Source organism: Pieris rapae, chromosome 23 (genome assembly GCF_905147795.1).
Source record: "Pieris rapae chromosome 23, ilPieRapa1.1, whole genome shotgun sequence".
Taxonomy (NCBI): domain Eukaryota; kingdom Metazoa; phylum Arthropoda; class Insecta; order Lepidoptera; family Pieridae; genus Pieris; species Pieris rapae.
In genome coordinates, this window is record NC_059531.1 from 737,834 (window position 1) to 751,360 (window position 13,527).

The 13,527-nt window shown below is 34.4% G+C and overlaps 2 protein-coding genes across 2 annotated transcripts; one reads left to right on the forward strand and one right to left on the reverse strand.

Moving 5' to 3' along the window:
* The first annotated feature begins 2,041 nt into the window (after positions 1–2,041).
* Positions 2,042–4,060, forward strand: LOC111001323 (gamma-gliadin-like). The gene is made up of 2 exons (XM_022271189.2): positions 2,042–2,119; positions 2,854–4,060. Exons 1-2 carry the CDS (start codon positions 2,111–2,113, stop codon positions 4,018–4,020), a joined length of 1,176 nt encoding a protein of 391 aa, XP_022126881.2. The 5' UTR covers positions 2,042–2,110; the 3' UTR covers positions 4,021–4,060.
* A 1-nt stretch (position 4,061) lies between these two features.
* Positions 4,062–13,448, reverse strand: LOC111001324. Its single transcript, XM_045633305.1, has 9 exons — positions 13,346–13,448; positions 12,107–12,187; positions 11,264–11,427; positions 10,511–10,558; positions 9,724–9,774; positions 6,491–6,665; positions 5,977–6,162; positions 5,605–5,730; positions 4,062–4,126 (listed from the first exon to the last, which is right to left on the reverse strand). The coding sequence occupies exons 1-9, from the start codon at positions 13,439–13,441 to the stop codon at positions 4,073–4,075; spliced, it is 981 nt and encodes a 326-aa protein (XP_045489261.1). The 5' UTR covers positions 13,442–13,448; the 3' UTR covers positions 4,062–4,072.
* Positions 13,449–13,527: the final 79 nt, after the last annotated feature.

Genomic DNA, 13,527 nt, shown 5'->3' on the forward strand with positions numbered 1-13,527 from the left:
TGACCCTTGGACTGCTGATTCAACTCCATCGTTTTGACATTGAGTTACTATTTACAAAATATACAATTTACCGTATATTAATTGACCGACTGGTCATTGTTGTGTCAGTCTCTATCGCCGAAACCTATGTCAATCCGGTTTTAATTATCTGAAATATACATCTTAATCCAAATATTGATAAAAGTATCCCAATAACTAATCGACGTATTGTAATAGCCATCTGTCGATACAAGCTATCCATGGTAGATCGGATTTGTGTATGTGGATAGACCTTTTTATGAATGTGACAGTTCAAATGTGCCAATATCCTATCTTAAGATTTTAACTTACACCAGCTTTTAAAATAATTAAAAAGCTTATTGATATGTTTTAAACATAGATATGTATATTTTAATATTATTTGTACGGTTTTCTTTATTTTATTTGGTTTATATTGATTATCAAATAGTAGTGTAAAGAGCGAAGAGATCGCATTCTATCGATCGATCAACTGTCCCGGTCTGATCTCAGAATATTTACAATATGAGATTGTGGATTAATTATTGGATTCGGGCGTAATACTATAAAGATGAAAGATGTATGTTTGTAAATGGCTCAGAAAGTACTGGACGAATTTTAAACTTCTTTCACCTTTTGAATGCTTTATTATATCACTGATTAATATAGACTACTTTAATTGCAACAAAAACAATAAGGAAACTACAGTAATAGAACCAAGGTGAACAAAATCCCTTAATCTTTCATCGCATGCGCTGCGAAAACTATTGATTACTATAGAATAAAAAAATGTTCCACAATATTAAAGAACATAATATCAATATCTAAACATTTGCACTTGCACTTCATGCGCTCAAATTATCTATTTTTTTCTTCGTTAAAAGTCTAATGTTAAAGACAATTGCCTATCTAAAAGGCAATGTACGCCTAATTAGATTCTCCGCATTCCGTAACAACACGAACGTATTACAATCAGGCGCAAGAGGCTTTACTTAAATTAAGCTCCACTTAGGAAAGGTCAAGATTCTTACTCAAACCATCTTTTGACATTATCAATTGATATTTTTTTAATAATAGACAAGACAGAGAGATGTGGCCTATTTCTTGTGTATTGTTGTAAATGGTATATGGGAAATATAACTTATTATTATAGAAGGGCACGCCATTCCAGAAACCTATCCAATTAAAAAAAAGTACTAGTACTGGTTCTTACAAAGTATGTATATAAGTATTAGAATCGAGAATTATTACATAATTAATTTCTGAATCAGTTTAGTTTATTTTTTGTTCCTGTTTAGTTTTTTCTTCTTAAAAACGATAATGTTATATGTATTTTTGCACTTCTTGCCTATCTTAGGTTATAAATATTTTTCTTATCTCACCTTGTTTGCCTGGAAGAGATCGCTCGAAGGCGATAAGGCCGCTAGTTTCCCTGCTTTTCTTTTAATTATGCTCAATTTATATTGTAATGTAACAAAGTGTTAAAAAATAAATAATTAGATCCTAGAACATTCTAGTAAAATCTAAAGACGTCGCAATTTTTTTTATAAAAGTAACACATTTATTATACATATATATATATAAGAGCCCCCTAAACTAGAAATTATATACGAAGAAGCTTAATTATTTATTGTTATTACTTATCTACTATTATTTCATTAATTTATTGTTCAGAAATCTCATCTTCCATAGACTACAAAAAGTATTAAAAAAATCGATTTAAAAAAGTTTAACATTAATTTTGTTTTATTTATTTATAAATATGTAATACAACTCTGTCCTAACAGGCCTAATTCAACAAGAATAAAATGATAAAAAATACACACGAAAATCTAATAATAGAATAAATATATAATTATAGTAGTATGTCCTGCGAATATGTAATCCTATTAATATACCTAACGTTCATAAGTTGAAACATAAATCACATACAGTGCTTGCTAAAAACGCAACATTGACTCATAAAGCCTACTAAAGCAATTCTAAATGAAAAGATCAACAAAGCACACAAAACGCCCATCGTTTTTGCAATCACAGAATCTCAAAGAGATGTGGTGGTAAGTATATAATACGCCAGTTTTAGATATCTGTGCACACTGACCCAGCATCAACCATGAGAGTGGTAAGTTATGTTAACAAATATTTGATCAGAGATAAAACTTTCCAACTTGTATTTGAACAATTTTTAAGATTTAGTCAGATGAACGAACTATAAGTAGAAATTTGTTTTTTAAACACTGGTTTCTTATTCATAAAATTAAACTACTCTATTTAAAAGTAAATTTTCTGTCAAATTGTGTGAACAGATAAATAATTTAATTAAAATACTAATACGTAATCAACGTATTAGATTTTGACATGTCATAGTTCGCGCTAATACTCAACTGTCAAACATTAAGGGTCTGTTTCACAATGTCCGGATTAGTTCCAAATAAGCTATTTATTACTTATTGGTAGGATAAACAGTATTTTGCGTTTCACGACTGTCAGATAGCGCAATGCGTCATGAAACGCGAAGTATCTTATACGGAACTTTTATCTTTCGCATAATTTATGTGTTGCACAGCTATTTGGAACTTTATCCATACATTGTGAAACAGGCCCTTATTGTCTTAACCATGAAACAACAGATAATATTTTGAAATGAAACTTCTTTAGGCGCATGAAACAGTGAAACAGGCCCTTAATCTTTTAATTGATACTCACAGTTATATATTAATAGCTAACTTAAGCTATAATAATTGAAATAAGTTCATTGTTTTTTTTTATATTTCATAACAAAAAATACTTATTAATATACAATTAGAGATATTTTTTGTATATTTGTCGTGTTAAAAAACAATAATATTTTTTCAGGTAATATTATTGTCAGTGGTCGCGGCCATAGTGGCTGAAGCACCATACCAGCTTCCGCAGCCAGGGCCTCAGGCTCCAGTCTTTAATTATCCAGTACAGCAATCACAAAGGCCGAATATAATACAAAATTCACAGCAGTCAAGCGGTGGTTATCATTACCAACAACCACAACCGAGGCCAAACTATGTGCCACAACCAAGACCTCAACCTCAACCTCAACGTCTACCTCAACCTGTGTATCCTCAACCTCAACCCAATTACCCCCAACCCATAGCTCCGTTACCCCAACCTCTTCCCCAACCATCCTACGGAGTTCCCCAGCCGCAACCTACTTACCCACAACCACAGCCCAGCTATCCACAACCACAGCCCGGCTATCCTCAACCACAGCCCAGCTATCCTCAACCACAGCCGAGCTATCCTCAACCACAGCCCAGCTATCCTCAACCACAGCCTAGCTATCCTCAACCTCAACTTAGCTATCCCCAGCCACAGCCCCAACCAACTTACCCTCAGCCACAACCACAACCATCCTACAACTACCCACAACCAGCACAACCTCTCCCCCAACCTCAACAAATCCAACCACTCCCACAACCAATCCAACCACTCCCACAACCAATCCAACCACTCCCACAACCAATTCAACCACTCCCACAACCAATCCAACCTCTCCCACAGCCCATCCAACCGCTCCCCCAACCAAATTTCCCTCAACCTCAACAATCAGGATACTCCTACCAGCAACCTGCCGCTCCTTTCATCCAACAATCCAGCCAATCACTATCCAGCTACCAAGCAGATTCTAACCAATACAACAACGCCCAACTTTCCCTCGGTCAGTACAACTCTCCTCAGCAGCAGCAAACCCACAGAGATGCATTGGATGACCATGTCGTCAGTCGCGTACAGAGTATAATTAAAGACAACGAGCACTCTTCAGCGAAGGAACGTGGATATTTGTCTTTGGTGTCTGGTGTGAGTCTCGAGAATGCTCAGCCAAGTATAGAAATATCTTCCTTCGTCCAGAACTCGCAGCAAGCTGTAAGCCAGAGCTCTGGTTCGCAATCTGTGTCCACAGATTATGGATTACCGAACCAAGTCGACAATAGCATTGCATTCATACCACAAAACAAACCAGCGATTTCCTACGGAGTGCCAAATTAGTTTAAAATGAAAGACTTAATAAAAGTATTATTTTTTTTAATTGTCATTTTTATTATTGTAGTCTGTCTGGGCATGTTATCTTCATGAACAATGGGTACTGGGCGGGCTGCAATCAAATGATAATTAGTAGTTTTGTAAGAGGTTCTATTTGAATACTGACCATATATGAGTATATACAACGCATTACCCAACAGAAGTAACGACCTTTTATGTAATATTTGAGGTTATTTTCCGTTGGCATAGAAACGTGAATATAACCTTACACAGTTATTCAATAATAATTAAAATCCCCAAGACTTGTATGAGGCACATTAGAGCAGTGTTTTACATCGTGGGGCCCACGCTCCAAAGGGGGCATGTTGATTGTTAAAAGGGGGCATGTTGATTGTTAAAAGGGGGCTTTGTTATGTTTTAAAGAAAAACCGAAATTACAAATAATTATTTTAATATCTACTTACTATTTTAACAATTTCTAAGATACTTTCTAAAAAAAATCATTTAAGTTTTATAAGAATTTTAGGAAGACTAAAATGGGGCACAAAAGAGGTTGGTTTTAATGTGTACAATTGTACACATTAAAACATATATATATTATTGTAGTTTTAATTGTTGACGAAATCTTGAAATTGATATTAAATATATAATTTTAAAAATCAATCTCATACAAGCAAATCATTCATATTTTTTCGGATATAATATAAATTTGGTACTAAACTCCCGTTGCGGATCAAATGAAAACTTATAACACTTTTTTATCACTTATTTCCAATTTATATCTATATTTGAAGAACATTTCATTTTATCAAAAGAATGTAGTTAAAGTTTATATATGCTTTTTATTACTACGGACCTTAGTTTAGCACGGCTTTTATTTAAATATGTTGGAAATAAAAATATATTATTATAGGATAATCTAGCATATAAATATATGAAAATTTGTCATTTCTTTAATTTATCTCATTAAATTAGAACATTATTAGTTCCAGGTCAAACTACCATTATGGCATTATTCATATGGGCAACCAAGTACACTTATGAAGGATTAGGATCATTTAAATTTATAAACTTCAGACTAAATTACTGCGTTTGGGTGACAACTGAAACGTACTAGGAACAACAAAACGCAGAAATAGGTTCGAACGTCTAAACATTAACGCCTAGTCAAATATCGGTAATTTAAATTGAATTATTTATCGTGTTTGGCCTTTCCTGCTTCTGAACCATTACTAAGTTATAGCTATATATTTGTTGATTTTAACTGATCGAATAGAAAATCAACAACACACTGATTATAAATGTGTTTTATAAAATCGTGCGTGGTTGAATAATTTCACAATAACAATTTCAATTTTAAAATTTACTTAATTCAATAAATAATTTCACTTGTTTGTTATATATATATATATATTTGTAAAGCGCCCATTTAATCCGTTATTTGAATTAAATAAATTTTAAAATTGAAATTGTTATTTATTTATTAATTTTCGAAAAGCTCATACAATTTGTAAAGCGCGCCGCTACGAACAAGTTACTTGGCAGTACCAAGAAATCGACTATTGTTAATAAATTAAAATGGGATCATACCAATTGTATAGGATTATCACACGTCTGAGTTCCATATGTGAATGCAGAAACATTTCCCGACGTCATCAGCTGTATTGGTTTTGGCGACGCATTGCCAACTTCACTCTGACCATCATTTTTCAGTTTCTATAATGTTATGTTAATAAACAGATATATGTATACATTATTTTAGAGAGCTCTCTTGTTGAGATATTTTTTTATGTAATAGGAAGCAAACGGGCAGAAGGTGATGTTAAGTGATACTGCCCATGGACACTCACATTACCAGAAGACTCGCAAGTTTCGTTGCCGGCCTTTCAAGAAATCTCCGGCTTACATATAGTTGACAGCATACAGGAAACTCCAACTAGATTTTAATATATCTATGGATACCTCTGGATCCGGCTTTTCAAATTTGGACAATTTGCTTTGACTCGTGACTTTAGTTTTGATTGTCGGACATTGACAGCTGGCGTCAATTGTGACACTTTCGTTTACGCATTGGCAGGAAATGTTCTTCTTTGGATCGCCGCTTCTTGCTTTTAAACTTTTAGGTGTATTTTGTAATTCCTTGCCGTGCTGGCAACAAAAATGAAATTACCTTAATTTGATTATATTTTATATCTTATTGCACTGAAGTATGTCTGCAAAAAATATGTGTCTGAAAAAAAATAGGTAGAGGGTTCGAATGTTAGTCGTTCACGTCATTGTCAAGTCATAGTCGTGGTAGCGTTTAAAGATGTGGCCCTGTAGAATGCAACCCTGGAGCTTCTAGAATGCGGTCTTGTAGGAACTACCCGCAGTGTCCTTACGCCTATCACTTAACATCAGGTGAGCCTCCTGCCCGTTTGCCCTCTGTTCTATTAAAAAAAAAAACAAACAAGTCAGTATTAATAAATATTCTCACACTGGGATCAACAATGGTAGCAATGATTTTCTTCACCTCATCTCTATCATCTCTATCATCAATTGCATCGTAAGGTATTTGATACACTTCCCTTTCAAGCACAACGCTTGTGAGACTTTGCGATTTACGTTTTGCTTTCTGTGTTAGTGGGCAGTATGTACAACACGAATAACCTCTGAAATATAAAAAAAGCTTTAAATAAATGTTTATTTTTACAACTTCAATAATTTTACTCTAATCTGTAAATATCCAAATAAATTTCTACTAAGCAGCCAGCAACTCTCATTTCTGAGATCATAGTTCGATTCCCGGTCGTGCACCGAATAGACTTTCTTTCTATGTGCGTATTTAAGTAAATTAGCTTATCTTAGACCCAAAAGTCGACAACGCGTGTCAGGCGCAGGAGCCTGACTCCTACCTATTAGATTGACAAATGATCATGAAACGGATACAGAAATCTGAGGGCCAGTCCTATTCATATCCTGTTAACTTTCGACAATGGACCCACATATATATAAACTTTTAGCAGCTTTTATCTTAAATAATGATATAAAAATTTAGATCCTATGAATGTGTATATATTATGTAAATATCTTTTCTTACACTCCTTTTATATCTATCTATATAAGAATTGATCTTTAATTATATATATTATTTTCCATTTCTAACTTCCGTTCCATCCGATTTATTATTTTACCCGTTTCCCTGTTTTGACCCTGGGCCACAATACACAAACCATGCGGGCTATGAATTAAGAAAAAAAAGACTAAATGTGAAAAAGTAGCACCTTTGGCAGGACTCCGAAGCGGTTCGGGACACCGTATGTTTTGGATGCAGCAAGATTTCAAAGCTTTTATTGGATCTGAAATGAAAAAAATGTGAGCTGTCACGGGACGCCTGGCAGATGTGAAACATCGACATTATTTTGTAAAAGTAATATGCAGAAAATAGTAGATTGTGATAGGAACTAAATATGTCATAATGATAAAACAAAATATTACGATTTTTTTTCCAGATAACGATGACTATTTGTTGGATAAACATTATTTTCATTAAATATTTTTAACGTGAAATTTACTACTGCATTTAGACTGTATATCATATAGCGTGGCGATGCGTCGCCACGGCATGCGTTGCCACGCCAGAAATCGGTTTTACGTGCGGCTATAGATGTTTCACATCAAAAGTCGTCTAAATATATCGCCGCCCTTTTCCTTACTCCTGTAACCTGAAGCTTAAAATTCAATTATGAGTGACAGAACGTGGTTTAACCCGTTGGAAATTATACCACGCGACTACGGCACATGCTGACCCTCCAGAGAATCCAGAGGGATCAGTATGGTCTTTGGGACCTTTACTGCCGTGCCACAATCCTGACACTTTGGTCTTTCACGCACCAGTACCACCCGTGGCGCTTCTGACGAATACTAACTCTGGCGATAGATACCATTTTGTTTATAAGCTTCCATCAGGGCTCTCAAAAGAATCAAGTTCTGTAAACTATTTCAATTAACATAACTTATATTTAATCTTATATTTAACCGTGGGACAAGAGACCAATACCCCCTAGGATTGCCCCCTCCCAAAAAACACAATATACAGAAACAAGACAATACACACGAAAACAACGGAAAAGAAATAAATGTCAAGAAATATAAGAGAAATAGTATTTACATAGCAACGCTTAACACCAGGACTCTAAGAACAGACGAATCTTTACAAGAACTGGAATATGCCTTAGGTTTTATAAAGTGGGACATTATTGGCCTAAGCGAAGTGAGGAGACTGGGAGAAAAGATTGAACAACATGAAAACTACATATTATACCATATAGGAACCACACCAGGCCTACACGGTGTCGGTTTCCTTATTAAAAATGCTACAGTCAATACATACAGTCCTTCATTGGAATATCAGAACGAATTGCACAACTAAATATCAACTTGCCTGGGTATGCAACTGTGTCAATAATTCAAGTATATGCACCGGCAGAGCTGACACCAAAAGACATAAAGGATAATTTCTACGAAGACCTGGACAGGACTCTGGCAGATGCACACAAGGCAATCATACTGATGGGAGATTTCAATGGCCAGATTGGTAAAAGATTAACAAACGAAAATAACATACTAGGCCAATTCAGCACAGGAAAAAGAAATGATAACGGACAAAGACTAATACACCTGGCACAGGCACATAACCTTAGGATATTAAATAGTTTATATAAGAAAAACAAAAATAAAAAATGGACCTGGATTTCTCCAGACGGGAACGTGAAAAATGAGATTGATTTCATATTGTCAAATAAACCTAAATTCTTCAAGGATGGGAAAGCCTAGGGGAGGCCTATGCCAAAAGGCAAACTGCTACCGAAAATTGAAATAAATCTAATGTATATTTGTATCAGGTTAATCAGTAATAAAGGCTTTTTTTTTTTTTTTTTTTTTTTATTTATATTTAATAACGAGCACATCGTTGCTGGCCCGATTTGCTTTTCTACAAATTTGAATTTTATCTAAATTCTATGAAACTTATACTAAAGTGTCCTAGGGTGGAACGGCTGGTACATAGTTTTAGTTAGTGCAAAATCTGTCCTGTTCCATGCGTGGAAGGACATTAACGACATCACACACCGGCTCCAAGCCTTCGTCCTCGTCGTACGTACAATACATTTTACATTTCATGTGATTAAAATTGTATTGTAATAGAACACAAGAACAGAGTGTCTTCTTCCCTTTAATAGAGACTGTAAGTAGTTTTATTGGGCACTTACTTATATAATAATCCTTTTTAGTAAATTAGGTTAGACTTAAATTACTTATTAGTCTTAAGTTAGGCTAGATCGTAATGTTCCATGATGTCTTAGTGAAGACACATGTATATAGAAAAAAAAATGTGATTAAAAATTTTTCAACTAAAACTAATTGTATTTCTTAAGTGATACTACGACTGAATAAAGCTAATAATTACTTAAGAATATATGTTTTTTATCCTGATTTTTTTTATTCGGCCGGAAGTACCGCCACCGGATTGGTCGGATACTGGATAGTTACCGGATATCCGTTTCATCTCTCGTCCAAATACACACCCTTAATGTTAAAATCTGAATTTGTGTTCATGTTGACGAATTTATGGTAAAATTATTACCAATAGTCCAATCGCTACTTGAGTATAGGTTCATTTCTCTTAAGATCATTTATTATTGGGATTCTACTAAACAAAATCAAATATACCTTAAAGCATTTCCTTTGCTATTCGTCAGCTTTCTATGCCTTTTCCTAGGACTGTAAAAATATTAAATTTGATTATATAATAAAGTGTAAAATATATAGTATTTTTTCAATCAGATTAATTTGTTTTAACACTTTTATACGAGTTTAATGTGAGGGCCCGTTAATCTTGAACTGTGGTAAGTGGAAATTTCAGAAGAACAGAGTGTCTTCTTCTAAATAGAGAATGTTGTATATTCTTAGTAAACTAGGTTAGTATTAAATTATTTTCATTTATTCATCAACACTTCGTTGCAGAAATATACAATTGACAATTTAATAAAAAAAAGAAAACATAGTAAACAAAAATTTGAACGTCTCACTAGAATCAGCATTTTTTACCCCCTCAGCGTGACAATAAGGGGGGAGCCCTTATTGTCACGCTGTGTCACACGTTAGGTGACTCCCCCTAGAAATCTAGAAATATTTCGCCAGAAAAACTAAGACCCTGCTGAATATGACAAATTCTAAATAATAGTACACAAATTCTGATAATTAAAAATATTTATTTCGTTATAATAACTTTTAAATAAATTAATAAACGCCGCTACAATCGTGCCACAGAGCTAGCGCCCATGTAAAAAAATAAGGATAGGCTAACGTCACTGGCTGAATGTGGCAAGACGTGACAAGAGGGTACAACCCTCTTGTCACATCTTGCCACACTCATTCAGAACCCTCCACTCCCCTTGTATGCGAACGTATTTTATAAACGGCCCCAAATTAAACAAGCATTTAAAATATTATATACCTTTTGGATCCCCTGAATTTTTTCGCTCCGCAAGAGTCGCAGGGAAAGCTGAAATTAATACATATTATTTAAAACATTAATACATCACTACATATTATAAAACAAAGTCGCTTTCTCTGTCCCTATGTCCCTTTGTATGCTTAAATCATTGAAACTACGCAACGGATTTCGATGCGGTTTCTTTTAATATATATAGTGATTCAAGAGGAAGGTTTATATGTATAATAACATCCATTAAATAGTGGAGAAGTACTGTTATTTTTGAGGTTTCTAATGTGATGTCGTAAATAATTACATTTTTTCCGCTTACATTGCAAACGCAGGCTGAACCCTACGAGTTTTATCAAAATAATGTACTAAGTATTGTACACATTGAAAAGGTCTACAGAAAAGTCCGTGATGTCTATCTGTTATGGATAACCCACATTTTTATATACAACGTTCACAGATTTTCTGTAGTGTATTTAGTATCAGTATTGGACCCATGCGAAGCCGGGGCGGGTCGCTAGTATAATATATTAGTTAAAACAAGCGACACTGAGGCCTTTTTAGGTCTTAGGCCTCCGATTTCTGAACCTATTTCATGATCATTTGTCAATCTAATAGGCAAGTAGGTGATCAGCTTCCAAACACACATCGGCTATCTGGGTTCAAGGCAAGCCGGTTTCCAAACGATATTTTCTTTTACCGTTCGGGCGAATGTTAAAATAGATAGAAAATTTTCGAATAGATGGAAAGAGAATGTAAAAATACTTGTTAGGTTTAGTTTCAATTTCCAGGGTCGATGTCTGCTTCAACGTGTATTTTGTACCTCCATCATGGATAAATTCGTGATATTTCTGATCTAGCCACATCGCAAAACCCTTTATTTCTGGTGCATTTGTGCTCATCGAGTCTGTCCTTTTCGGGCAACGTTCCTGTAATTTGTTTATTACATTGCTCTTTTCTCGGATCCGAGTGGAGCCGGGTCATAGTAGCGGTGCCACCGACTCGGATCCGTGCGAGCGTTCCGTAAATTTTGAACCATCCCTTAGTATTCGACACCCAAAGTGCTGTATGCCAACCACTCGGATCCGATTTTTTGTATGTACAATGTACATTCATACATATTTTCAAACATACATTTTTACTCAATCAAAATTCGCCATAAAACGTTTTGGCGTAGGAATCATAATTCATATATTTTAGTTAATCTGGTATAGGCATCAGGCTTTCTAGATAAGTGATCCAGTGGGTGGGTAAAGAGGGCGCTTCGGCCCTGTGATCTTTCAGGGCTGTGAACCAAAGGAATACTCTTTCTATGAGCACAATTACATTCTCGACAAATCTCAGATAGACGGTTGATCACCAACTTGACTGATAAAATACCATCACGATTTGGGATCTGACTCCAAGACCAATAGACTAGTAGAAGCGCCATTCGGTTTTGTTTGCTTAAGATTTATTTACCAGAATATGTTATGACATTTGAGGCCTATGCGTAAGGGAGCCTGATTAGCTAGTTAGATAATTCAAATGCTAAATAATATGTACAACTTCTTCAGACGCAGAAGAACATAAAAGCTTCAAGGAGCTTTTGGGTTAACATCCATTTACCTGTGTATACCACCGGAAAGCTTTCACAAAACAATTTGGGTTACGCTTTTTCTCTCCACTTTTAGGTCTCTCACGGTACGGCTGAAATATAATTGTATTGTAAACTCAAAACGTTTTTTCATACATATGTCGCAGCCAACTAGCTAAATTAACTGCGCCGTTTAATTAGCATCTTGAATTATATATTTTTTTCCAAGAGCGTATCGTGAAATCAGTTCTGACTATGAGCAGATAAGTTGTAGGAGGAACTGAATTATATTTAGCCGTAGTTTTTGTTTCAACATTTAAACTGGCTGGCTAAGCTGCTAGTAGCTAAGGCTAAGCATTAAAAAGAGTGGCGGAGAGTTTATTGCCAGTTCTTCTCTTTCGTTCAACACCCTCGATTTGAAAATTGGCAGTAAATGTAAAATTAGAATCATTTAACATTTACTGCCAAATGTTAATTCCTTTTTAAATTATTTCCTTTTTTTGACGTTCATAAGTGCACATTATGTTATCTACATGAATAAATGATTTTTGATTTGATTTGAATTTAATTTCATCGATTCCAGTCATTTGCTTAGCTGTTTGATCTGCTGTTTGATGTGATCTTCTAAAGATGTCGAATTGTACTAAGAGGACTTTACAGAATAATGGACTAAAATGATCTAAATGTTACACATACAAATGAATATTAGTGTAATCACTGATGCCAATAAAAATCAACACACAAAATATAAAATGTTTTATTTCAATTTTTTCTGTTGGCTGTATTTTATTCAATTATATAAGAGATTAATTATAATAAGCATAATTGATCTTTCCATAAATTAATTAACATAGAAAATAATTCAATTCTATTAGTAATATGTAAAAGTCCCGACCACAATAGGAGATAACAAAGACACGAAGAAAGTGGCCAACAAACGAAGCAAGAGACAGATTAAATATTTTTTTAGACAGTCTTAAATCTTGCAGTGTTAGCTTAGTGGGTTTGACTCCCAGCTGTGCACCAATTAAAATTATTTCTATGTACGCATTTAACATAGCTGATAATATGAGGCCTGGACCTAAAAATTACCCTATTGTATCGCCACTGATGTTTTTTTTTATTCCTACAGAATGCGACCAATACATAGACAACAGTTATAAATTTTAATTGGGGACGTGAGTGTCTTATATCTTCCTTTGCTATCTTCTCCAACTGTACGCTGTGCAGACTTTAGTCAAATTTACAAAAAATTAAAGAAATATTCTCACCACATTTGTACAATATACCAATGGTTGCATCGGCCATGGAGTTATATTATTGTAGTCAAAACATTCTGAATTCTCATCACTTGACGATGAAGACATAATGTACGAAATTAAAACTATATAAATTAAAAATGTTTATTTTCACGATAGATTTATAGATGTCAAAAATAAATGATTACAAATGA

Excerpts from the sequence above, each read along its gene's own strand:
- LOC111001324 (XM_045633305.1), bottom strand. The coding sequence starts at position 13,441 with ATGTCTTCATCGTCAAGTGATGAGAATTCAGAATGTTTTGACTACAAT. Across the intron at positions 9,775-10,510 it reads AAATTCAGGGGATCCAAAAG|TCCTAGGAAAAGGCATAGAA; the intron begins GTATATAATATT and ends ATATTTTTACAG. Across the intron at positions 6,163-6,490 it reads CTACCATTGTTGATCCCAGT|CACGGCAAGGAATTACAAAA; the intron begins GTGAGAATATTT and ends TTTTGTTGCCAG.